This window comes from Dama dama, chromosome 7 (assembly GCF_033118175.1).
Source record: "Dama dama isolate Ldn47 chromosome 7, ASM3311817v1, whole genome shotgun sequence".
NCBI classification, from domain to species: domain Eukaryota; kingdom Metazoa; phylum Chordata; class Mammalia; order Artiodactyla; family Cervidae; genus Dama; species Dama dama.
The window spans coordinates 30744028-30756079 of NC_083687.1; the positions used below are offsets into that span (position 1 = coordinate 30744028).

Here is a 12052-nt window from a genome sequence, read left to right on the forward strand (position 1 = left end):
ACAATTAGTTTCACTTATAAAAAAATATGGCTACTGGAACTTAAAATTCCATGTGTGGCTCACATGATATTTCTGGTGGGCAGCATGGCTCTGAGACTCACAAATCTGAGTGCAAATTATGGCCTCTCACCTCCCTACCTGTGTGCCTTGAGCAAGCTAAGTAACCTGGCTGAGCCCAGCTAATATCCTAATAGCCCTGATGTTATGGAGCAGACTGGAGGAATAAATAAGATGGCATGTTTAAACTGCTTATGTCAGCATGAGGAATATGGTTATCGTAAATAAACGCTGGCTGGTGTTATTTTTCTTTCTCCTCCCCCACACAGAGTACATTCCAACCCTTTGGGCAGCCGACGGCAGGCCGGTTGGAGCATCACTGGTGAAGTTGCTTGTGCCCTGATCCACCGCCCCCGCCCGGGGCACAACACCCTTATCTGGGTCCCCACACTCCCCTGGGTTGGCTGATACCCTCAATCTCCCTGGAGACAGCTGGTCCTACTGCAGGGAGGCTGGGTGGCATCACTGCTCTGTGACCAGTCTCCCTTCTGCTCCCCAAAGAAGAACAGTCTCTTCCACCCGTGGGTGGTTAAGATACTTTCCTTCTACCGTGAGCGTCTCTGGATGGATGGGACGAAGCAGCAACCTGCTGGTCACGGGCACCAGCTCAGACAGTAACTGAGGTCATCTCTGGGAGGCTGTCACGCCTTCTTCTCCCCCTCCTCTGCTATTTCTCTGTCTCTGCCATTGGAGGTGTGTGTCTGTTCCTTTGGGAGGGGGCAAGCAGAACCCTGGCTGCCAGACATGCAAGAGGGTTCCTTGCTCTTGTGTGCAAGTGCGGGTGTGTATGTGTGTGACCATGAGGCTGTCACTGGGTATGTAGGATGCCCCTGTGTCTGGCCGTGTGTGCACGTGGGTGCGTGAGTGTGCGCTGTGTGTCCTCACTGTTCTCCCAGCCCTGCCCCCCAAGCCAAGCAGAGAGGGTGACCTTGAAGAGGTCACAAGCAGCAGCAGCACCATGGCCTCAGCTGCTTCCGTGACCAGCCTGGCAGATGAGGTCAACTGCCCCGTCTGCCAAGGGACCCTCAGAGAACCGGTCACCATCGACTGTGGCCACAACTTCTGCCGAGTCTGCCTCACCCGCTACCTGGAGATCACCAGCCCGGACCCCGAGGAGCCCCCGACCTGCCCGCTCTGCAAGGAGCCTTTCCGTCCAGGGAACTTCCGGCCCAACTGGCAGCTGGCCAACGTGGTGGAGAACATTGAGCGTCTCAAGCTGGTGACCCAGATGGACTCAGACGAGGAGGACGTCTGCCCCGAGCACGGGGAGAAGGTCTACTTCTTCTGCGAGGACGATGAGATGCAGCTGTGCGTGGTGTGCCGGGAGGCCTGGGAGCACCGCGCCCACACCGTGCGCTTCCTGGAGGACGCAGCGGGGCCCTACCGGGTACGAAGGGCAAACTGAGGGGTTTCCGGGGGTGGGTCTCCATGGGACTAGACTGAAAGAAGCAGAGCGGAGGGATGGGTAATTTGGGCCACTCTCTATTTTATCATCAGCCAGGCAATAGGCCCAGGTATGCAAGATCACGTGTTTATGTTTTAAGCATGTCCTATATTGTTTCCTTATGGCCAACACATAATAGTAGCTCAACAAATACATGCTGAATGAATGAGTCACCAAAACACGAGCTTGTGTGTCTGGGCCCTGGATCAGTCAGGTGTGTCTGAGGATGTCTGGGTTTGCACTTGAGGAAGTGATTGCCTAGTGTGTATTAGTATTAATGTTTGCATGTTTCCCAGTGGATGCAGTATCTTTGGGGGAATCTGACAATTTGAGTGTGTATGTGTAACCGAGTGCTCATGTTTGTGAGTAAATTAGTGTTTACATATATGCAGCTTGGGTAGATACATATAGTGTGTAATTTTCTCTGTCATTAAATGAGTGTATGCTGGTTTTAGTTGTTTATGCATCTTGTTTTATTACAAGTAGATGTCTATGTATATGTGTCAGCTAGTTAATTAGCATGTATTGGTAAGAGTTCTAAATATGTTTTGCAGTGTACTTTTATGGCCATTTATATGAACTGAACTGAACTGTTCCTAACTCTTCTCTAGAGCAAGAAATTTTTTGTTTGTTTGTTTTGGGAGGGTGTTTTGGTCACATGGTGTGGCCTGTGGGATCTTATTAATAGTTCACCAACCAGGGATCGAACCTGTGCCCCCTGCAGTGGAAGCACAAAGTCTTAACCGCTGGACCACCAGGAAAGTCCCCAAGAACAAGAAGTTTTTAAAACAAGTCATTGATTATTTTTGCATTATCCTTGTTTCTTGTTCCCTCCAGATCATACTCAGAAAGTTGATTCCATTCATAACAGAGGTTGTTTGGAGGTGTTCCTCTTGGGATATGTGAGAAAGTTAGGATAATTTCAAAGAAGGGCATATCAAATTCAGGACAGACCCTAGATACCATTTATTAAAGGCAAAAGAAATTAGAGTGTGTTTAGCCTGATGACAGGGCTTCCCCGGTGGCTCAGCAGTAAACAATCTGCCTGAATGCAGGAGACACAAGAGATGAGGGTTTGATCCCAGAGTTGGCAAGATCCCCTGGAGGAGGGCATGGCAACCTACTCCAGTATTCTTGCCTGGAGAATCCCATGTACTGAAGACCCTGGAGGGCTACAGTCCATAAATTTGCAATGAGTCAGACGAGCCTGAAGCGACTGAGCACACACGCTTACACAGCCTGATAACAGGAAGGCTCAGGTGGGAACATGGAATCGTAGCCTATAATGGCACAGGTTAAAGGGGGAAAGCCCTGATCAAAATTCTTGGAGGGCCAAACAAGAGGAAAAAGACCCAAAGAGAGTCAGCTGTTAAGGACAATAAGAGCCCAGGCTTTGTCAGCTGAGACCCAACTCCTTCCTTTGGGTCACTCTATTCCAGGAGACAGAGATGACACTTCTTAAATCATTATTTCCATCTTAAATATTTTTAAAAAGTTAATTGAAGTATCATTGATTTACAGCTTTGTATTAGTTTCTAGTGTACAGCAAAGTGATTCATATTTTTTCAAACTCTTTTCCATTATAATTTATTACAAGGTATTGAATTTAGTTCCCTGTGCTGTATGGTAGGTCTTTGTTGTTTATCTGTTTCACATATGGTAGCTTGTATCTGCTAATCCCAAACTTCTAATTTATCCCTCCCCCACCTCCATCTTAGATATTTTATGCCCCTTCTTTCCAGGAACAAATACAGAAGTGTCTTGAGTGTCTAAGAAAAGAGAGAGAGGAGATTCAAGAAATTCAGTCAAGGGAAAATCGAAGGATACAAGTCCTCCTGGTAGGTATCATTCCTTTCCTGGCCCTCTTGCCTTCCTTCGGCTCCAGTGCCTATTTGAAACCAAGGCAACATCGCATATAGGGGCTTTGAAGTCCTTCTGAGTTTGAATCCTGAAACAAACTAGGTCTATGACCTCAAACAGCTCTCTATGCTCAGTTTATTTTTCTGTGAAGTGAAGATTAAAAATCATCATTATCTCACTGAATTGCTGTAATGACTGTCCTTTAGTGACACGCATGTTGTGTGCATTTGGTAAATGGCAGGAGGTAGGGTGTCCTCACCCCCTCCCTGTATCTCCTCCCAGAAATGGCAGGGCAGGTGGAAAGGAAACTATGCCATGGTTTCAAGTCTGTCTGGGGACCTGGAGACCAGGGGGCTCTGACTGTACCACCAAACCTTGGAACATGTGGATCTGGGCCAGGAGGGAGACCGGAGTGAATTAAGGAAAAAGAAGGAAAAGGAAGGGGAAGAAGAGGAGGAATAACTTCCTGGCCTCTTTCTTCTCCTGTCCTCTCAGACTCAGGTGGCCACCAAGAAACAAAAGGTGATTTCTGAGTTTGCACATCTGAGCCAATTCCTGGAAGAGCAGCAGAGCATCCTCCTAGCCCAGCTGGAGAAGCTGGATGAGGACATCCTGAAGCATCGGGATGAGTTTGATGTCCTGGTCACTGGGGAGATTGGCCGGTTCAACACCCTCATTGAGGAACTGGAGGAGAAGAAGGAGAGGCCGGCGAGGGAGCTCCTGACGGTGAGACCTGAGCCTGCCCCCACCTACCTGTGCTCACCTAGGCTTTGTGGCATCTTTACCATATGAGCCATCTCTTCACTCACAGATCTTTGTACCCCAAGTGAAAGATGGGTCACAGGACCAGAAGTTCGGAATTCTAAGAGTCCTTGCTTCCCCCAGAGCTCCTGGTCACTTTGCTCCCAGATTGTGATCTCTTCATCCTACCATCCTTTCAGATAGGGAAGATACTTTATTTATCTCACAAATACTTTATTTGTGAGGATCCCACAGTAAAATGCAAGTGAAAGTAGCATTTTGAAAAGCATCATGCACTATGCCAACAAATGTCAGGTGCTATTTGCAAGGCAAACCATTCTCTGTGTCACCACCCTCCAGTCAGGAAGTTCTTTCTAGTCTATTTCACTTTGCCTTGCTGGAAGAGAGATACTGGGGTCCCAATATGGCATCACAAAGACAGCATGATTTAGCGGGACACACTTGGGACTGAGAAGCAGGTGACCTTGGGATGGAACTTGTCTTTGCCTCTGAGGGCCAGGTCACTTCACTGTCTGCATCTTATAAAATAAAGGAGTTGGGCTCCAAGATCCCTGAAGCCTCATAAACCCTAAAATGCTGTGACCCCATGGATCTGGTGTCCTTTTTCTATCTAGGACTGAGAATACGGTATTTTTGTCTTTTCTTGTGGGAAGGAGAAGTGGAAACCAAATCTCTGCTTTCTGTCTTTCTCCTAGGATATCAGAAGCACTCTAATCAGGTAAGTTTGTCTCTTCTTTCGCCACATACATAAACAGACCGGCAGCACATGCCTGGTTATTGCCAAACATACGTTCTCACATTACAGATAAAACTCACATGTAAACTTTCACATCCTCAACTGCATTTCCATGTATAACCATAGATACACACCCAGCATCACATTACCCAAGAGTGGGCAGTGAGGAGAGGAAGGGGGTCCATCCTAGAGGAATGATGTCTGCCCATGGGGACTGGCACCTCTGAGCTCAGTTAGAAGAAGATGATCAACTGAGTCTGGGGGCACCGCTAAGGAGGATAAATCCCAGACCCCACCATTTCTGTGCCCCTAGATGTGAAACCAGAAGGTGCCGGAAACCAGTGGCTATATCTCCGGAGCTGGGCCAGAGGATTCGGGACTTCCCCCAGCAAGCCTTCCCGCTGCGGAGGGAGATGAAGCTGTTTCTGGGTAAGAGGACCCCACGGAGCACAGGTGGCCATGAAGCCTGGGCTTATGAATGGCTTCCATATGCTTCCCTATGCTGGTGTGACCTTTGACAAGGCTCAAACCTTTCCAGTGCCTTGTTTTCCTTATTTGCCGATCTTTATAAAATCTGCTTTCAGAATAATGTGACAATGAAGTGAGATGATAAAGCTGAAGCTTTCCAGAAAAATTTAACTATTTTGAAAAAGAATGAAACCGATCTAATCACTTGTCATGAAGTGACATGTAAGATAATGATTAACAAAGTTGGTCACTGTCAATAATTTTAAAAAGCCACAGGGGCATTTGTAATATATGATGAGCTTTTTTTATAATTGTTAATTAATAACCACTGAGAGTATTTTTCTGTGCTCTGTGGTAGCTGACTTTCCTTCCTCCTTTCCCTGGCTTTCCCCCATTAGCTTGGTTCTCAGAGTTGAACTGCCCATGTGGGGACCATGACCCTCTTTTCCCGGACAGTGGTGATAGGTGAGGGCGTGGAGGGTTTGAAATGAGAGTCAGAAATGTGGATTGCTGCCAACACCTCCCCCTCGTCCCACATGACATCATGAATGATGCCACCTAGTTCTAAATGACCTGCCCATGAAGAAATGTCACCTTAGAAGAGTTTTCCCCTAAGTCCACTTCCTGCAAGTAAGTGGCCTAACAGAGAAGGAAATTTTACTCTCATCAAAGGCTGACCTTTGACTCTCCCCTAAATTATTTCCAAGCAGAAGGAGAGACAAATTAACCCACTTATCTGTTCATTAACTAGATGTTTCTTGAGGATTTACTATGTTCTGGGCTCTGTGTGAGGCATTGAAGGTAAACATGGTCTCCGCCTGCTTAGAGCTAGACAGTGAGGCTCAAAACGAAGTCCCAGCCTACATCAGCATGCCCTGGGAACTTGCCAGAAATGCAAATCTCGGCCCCACCCTGGGCCACTTGAATCGAAAACAAGTGCTCCGGGGGCTCTGGTGCAAATTCAAGTTCAGAACCACTGGTCTAGAGGGTTCCACCTGCCATTCTTCTCTTTGGCCCTTCCCTTCCTGGGGCCTCAGTCTTATCAGTGCGGTTTTGTAAGACTAATGAAATTGCATCTTGTTTTACTTCCTCTTTACAGAAAAACTCAGCTTTGAGTTGGATTATGAGCCAGGTAAGTTGCCTCTGTCAGGATGGGAGGGAGTGAGGAATCTAAAGTTGAAAAGGACGGATAATTTTGCTGAGTTCCACACTGGGCAATGTAATAGTCAAATACATGTATATCATATATGTATTAATAAATATACATGCACACATAATGAAACACGTGGCAGTGATACATGTCACTGCCTTTATAAGGATTGCAGGAGAACAATGACGAAGGAAAACTCACACACTCATATCACATACCTGACAGGAAGTTCAGGTTCTGATCTGCACTTGACGAGATAGAAAGATTAAATCAGCCTGGGCCAAGGTCTATCAGGAAGGGCTTCCTGGGTGAGGGGAACTTTGATCTGGATTTAAAATCGCATTCTTAGAATTTTCAGGACCCACCCCCCCCACTCTCTCTCGGGTGTTGTTTCATGGATGATAGGAGTGCAACCTGTGGGCAGGAAAGGAATAAAGACTGGACGCCTCTCAAGGCCATTGTTCCTACTCTATCAGCCAAAGACGCTGGGAAGTCATGGGGTTCTTGGAAGCAACTCTAATTCATGGACATAACAGAATTCATGTATTTGTCTCAACTTATGGATACTAACAGTAACACAATGCAAAGGTCTGCAGAAGTTTTGATGTCAAAAAGTGGTCCTCAGACGGCCTGGTTGTAGAATTACTGAGGCAGAATGAATACCCCGAGGGTGAGTCAGGCAGCCGGACAGGAGCGAAGAAGCCTGGGTGTGTGAGTCATATGCACCCAGGGAGTGATCATGAAGTTTGGACTAGGGGGGAGGGGGGATGTCCCCGCCCTCTGAGATACAGGATGGGTAGGATGTGATGTGTCAGCAGAGGAGGAGATGAAAGCAGGCATGCACAGCTCTGGGCATCAGCCAGTTTGCAGGCAGCAGAAGTGCTTTTCAGGGGACTGCAGAGAACCAGATGAGAGCCCACATGTCCAAACCAACACACTAACCAACTAACTAACGCTGTGACCAACATAGACAGCATATTAAAAAGCAGAGACATTAGTTTACCAACAAAGGTCTGTCTAGTCAAAGCTGTGGTTTTTCCAGTAGTCATGTATGGATGTGAGAGTTGGACTATAAAGAAAGCTGAGCGCCGAAGAATTGATGCTTTTGAACTGTGGTGTTGGAGAAGAGTCTTGAGAGTCCCTTGGACTGCAAGGAGATCCTAAAGGAAATCAGCCCTGAATATTCATTGGAAGGACTGATGCTGAAACTGAAACTGCAATACTTTGGCCACCTGATGCAAAGAACTGAGTCATTGGAAAAGTTAGCATCAGCACCACCCTGATGCTGGGAAAGACTGAGGGCAGGAGGAGAAGGGGACGACAGAGGATGAGATGGTTGAATGGCATCACTGATGAGATGAACATGAGTTTTGAGTTGGCTCCGGAAGTTGGTGATGGACAGGGAAGCCTGGCATGCTGCACTCCATGGGGTCGCAGAAAAGAGTCGGTCGGACACGACTGAGCAACTGAACTGAACACATCCTCTGAAACAGGCGTTCACAGGTTCAGGAATCATTTATGGATTGTGCTAAAATGCAGATTCCGTCTCAGGTGGTCTGGGGTGGAGCTTGAGAGTGTCACTAACAAGTTCCCAGGAGATACCCACGCTGCCTTTTGTAGGCACGCTACACGTTGTTGGGAGTAATGCTAACGTGAATGCCAAGGGGAGTGGTTAGACCTTTCTTGAAGGTGATAGCGCGTCTGCTGACATCTGCATCCCTTTTGTTTTCCCCACAGCGCACATCTCTCTAGACCCCCGGACTTCCCACCCCAAGCTCCTGCTGTCCGAGGACTACCAGCAGGCTCGTTTCTCCTACAAGTGGCAGAAGTCACCGGACAACCCCCAGCGTTTTGACCGGGCCACCTGTGTCCTGGCCCACGGTGGCTTCACAGGGGGCAGACACACGTGGGTGGTCAGTGTGGACTTGGCTCACGGGGGCAGCTGCACCCTGGGCGTGGTCAGTAGGGACATCCGCCGGAAGGGGGAGCTGCGGATGCGGCCAGAGGAGGGGGTGTGGGCGGTGAGGCTGGCATGGGGCTTCGTCTCAGCCCTGAGCTCTTTCCCCACCCGCCTGACCTTGGAGGAGCAGCCCCAGCAGGTGCGGGTGTCCATTGACTACGAGGTGGGCTGGGTGACCTTTGCCAACGCCGTCACCCAGGAACCCATTTACACCTTCACTGCCTCCTTCACCCAGAAGGTCTTTCCCTTCTTTGGGCTCTGGGGCCGAGGGTCCAAGTTCTCCCTGAGTTCCCAAGAGGGTGCAGATACCCTGTCCTAAGCACAGGGCTCAAAGAGAGGACCTAAGGACTTGACCCTGGCTGGGTCACCTGAGATTTGAAATGACTGCTTTAGATGATGTGATAGAGTTGGGACTTTGGAGAGGGACAAGGTGGGATGACCTTCAGTCTGCTGATCAAGCCCTTTCCTCAACGCTGGGTGGATGGGACTCAGACCACTGCCAGCCCTCCTCACCACCATCCCCACCAGGCACAGAAGTACTGTGTAAGAGGCAGGAATACTGGATTTGAGGGAGGAAGGCTTGGATTCTAGACCCAGCCTGGTAATCAACTTATTATATGATCTTAAACTAGGCATCTCACCTCTCTTCATCTTGTTTTCTCCCCTAAAATATTAGAGTTCATCTACTCATATCCTTAGGAAATATTTGTTGTGTGCTAATTATGAGCCAAGCAGTATGGTAGCCACTGGTGACATGAAAAGGAAAAGAAACAAATAAACAATAAAATCCCCACAAAACTTGTCCTGTATCTGAAGGAGGTCATGAGAAGAGACAGAGACATAAGGAGGAAAGGAGAGCACAGTGTTGTGATACAAGTCTGATCTGGGCACTAGGACAGCCCAGAGGAGGGGTATAACCCATTAGGAGGCAGGAGGTGAGTTGGGGATGGCTTTCTAGAAAGGGGAAGTCTAAAAGATGGGTATAGTGGGACTTCCCTGGCAGTCCAGTGGTTAAGACTCCATGCTTCCAATGCAGGGGATGTGGGTTCGATCCCTGGTCAGCAGACTAAGAACCCACATGCCTCAGGGTATGGACAAAAATAAAGAAATAAAACCAAAAGATGATTATAGTCAATGAGGAAAAAAGGGGAAAAAGCATCTTAGGGAGAAGGGGCGGCAGCAAAGTGGATGGATGATCTGTGACCCATGGGACACTGGGTCATTTGCATTGTCCTCATGAGCTGATTGCGTGTGACACCCACCCCTGACACCACTCAATGCCTTCTTCTGGCTGAGATGAAAATGCAGGGCCTTGGTGGGAAGGGGTCAGGGAAGTTGTGGACATAAGCCACAACCCGAGGTCCACACTCATCCCCTGGAAAATCAGGAAAATCCTCTTCCTGATCTGTTGATCACCATCTGACATTGAGAAATGAGACGAAAGGAATAAGATGGTGAACAGGAATAAGTCCCAAATAGCTCAGCTGTGGGGGCAGAGATAGCACCATCATAAACTTTGTACTGGGGAAGGAATCTCAGACAGAGGCAGGGAGTGAATTGCCCAGATGGAGTTACAGAGGGGGACCCGTGACTTGTAGCCCAAAGCACTGGGACTGCTCCAAGGCTGGATAAGAAGTGTCATCTGAGGGACTGGGCAGAAGGGAGAGAATCAGGACTTTGTAAAGATGTGTGGATTTGGGTAGAGACCTTGTAGGGGAGCAGGTTGTATTGGCAGAAGCTGTGGCCGCACGTGGTGTGAAGAAGCTGAGTGTTCATGACTCCAGAAGCCACCCTGCCTGGTGCTGGTTCAGGGACAAGAACTAACATGTGGCTACCTTGAGTTTGTAAGATGATTTCTGTCATTTCAAGGAAGTTTAAATCCTATGTACAACAAAAGCATTGTCTTATATTTTATTTTTAGTTCTTGGTGGTGGTGTCACTTATTCTGCTTGAATGTATCCTTCACTTTAATACTGTCTCTGTTGAATCTGCTTAGACATAAAGTAAAACGTTCTATCATCTCCCCACTGGGGCCTCTGGGAGGAGTGAACCATCCAGGTGCAAACTCTAAGGGGAGATGAGCACAGTGTATTGAGGCCCAGGCTCAGAAGCCACCCCAAAAGTTCTGTTATTTACCCTCTTCTTTTTTTCCTCTTTTGACCAAAAGGATTATAGGATCTTGGTTATCCAACCAGGGATTGAACCCATGCCCACGGCAGTGAAAGCTGGCATCCTAACCACAGGACTGCCAGGGAATTCCCTGTTGTTTATCCTCAGTTTAGTGGTGGTTTAGTCGCTAAGTTGTGTTCTACTCTTGACACCCCATGGGCTGTAGTCTGCCAGGCTCCTCTGTCCCTGGGATTCTCCAGGCAAGATTACTGGAGTGGGTTGCCATTCCTTCTCCAGGGGATCTTCCTGACCCAGGAATTGAACCCAGGTCTCCTGCATTGCAGACAGATTCTTTATGGGCTTAGCTATGAGGGAAGCCCTCAGTTTAGCAAGTAGAAAACATGGGGAGATCAGGAGCGAGGAACTGGAAAATGAAGGTACAATTGGTTTTTCTGGGAGTGTTCAGTATTGCATGTAAAATGTGTAGTCAAAAAAAAAAAAGGCACATTCAAGTCCTTATATAATGGTAAAACATACCACAAGTACCCAGACCTGAGATTCCACCAAAAAGTGGATTGTCTTTTTCTGTTTATTTTTCACTGGCTTTAGTTGTGTTTTTAAAAATGACTATTAGCCTCTGGGTAAATGTATGAAGATCCCATTGTAAACAAACAAGATAGCATTGTAAAGCAATTATCCTCCAATTAAAATTATATATATACATTAGAACTTAAAGAGAGATTCTGGCCTGTTGAAAGACTTTGCATATATTATGTCACTTAATCTTAGTAACCCTGCCAGGTAGCTCCTATTATTATCTACCTTTTAAAGTTAAAAAAGCTGAGGCCTGGTGAATTTTGTGTACTTGCTCAGCCAAAATCATGCACCTGGGATTTTGATTTATGTCAGACTCAAGAGCTCTTAGCCACCAGGCTACCTTGTTCAGAAATGGGTCCCCCGGTAGGTGTGAATATTTTACTATTGGGCATGCTCTCAACAAGGGACTTGGATTCAGAAAGACAATTTATATTTCTTACACTGAGAAATAAAACTGCTAGTGAGTGAAAATACTCATGTTGGTCTATCAGCACTTGCAGGGTAATTGAACTTCATTTGTTTGGAGTGTGGACTCAGTGCAGAGGAAGTGGATCGATCCTAAAACATGGTGACTTCAAGATAAGGTAGCTCCATGAGCCTCCACACTCTGCTTGTCACAGTCTGGTCTCAAGGTTCCCTCCTCCAGGAAGTGATGGAGTCCAGAGCCCCAAGCTCCCCATCACTCTCTCCAACACCCCAAAGGATTGTGCACACTTGTTGGGACATCCACACATTTACGTGATTTTTTTACACTGTAGCAGCTCTTTCTATTAAAAGGAATGGCAACTCACTCAAGTTAGTTCAAATAATAGGAAAGTTTATTATAAGATTGGACATGTAAATAAGGAAAATGGGACTCTTCCACCACTAACCAAGCTTCATGGGAAGCTATGGTGAGGTTGGTGGGGG

The 12052-nt window shown here is 47.3% G+C and overlaps 1 protein-coding gene across 2 annotated transcripts; it reads left to right on the top strand.

Moving 5' to 3' along the window:
• Nucleotides 1–332: 332 nt before the first annotated feature.
• On the top strand, nt 333–11457 carry TRIM10 (tripartite motif containing 10). 2 transcript variants are annotated; one of them, XM_061147271.1, is made up of 7 exons: nt 333–1444; nt 3244–3339; nt 3857–4087; nt 4819–4841; nt 5173–5288; nt 6427–6459; nt 8215–11457. In XM_061147271.1, the coding sequence occupies exons 1-7, from the start codon at nt 1016–1018 to the stop codon at nt 8754–8756; spliced, it is 1470 nt and encodes a 489-aa protein (XP_061003254.1). In that variant the 5' UTR covers nt 333–1015; the 3' UTR covers nt 8757–11457. The 2 variants fall into 2 exon arrangements, with proteins under 2 accessions (XP_061003254.1, XP_061003255.1); XM_061147272.1 differs by lacking the exon at nt 6427–6459.
• The last annotated feature ends 595 nt before the right edge of the window (nt 11458–12052 follow it).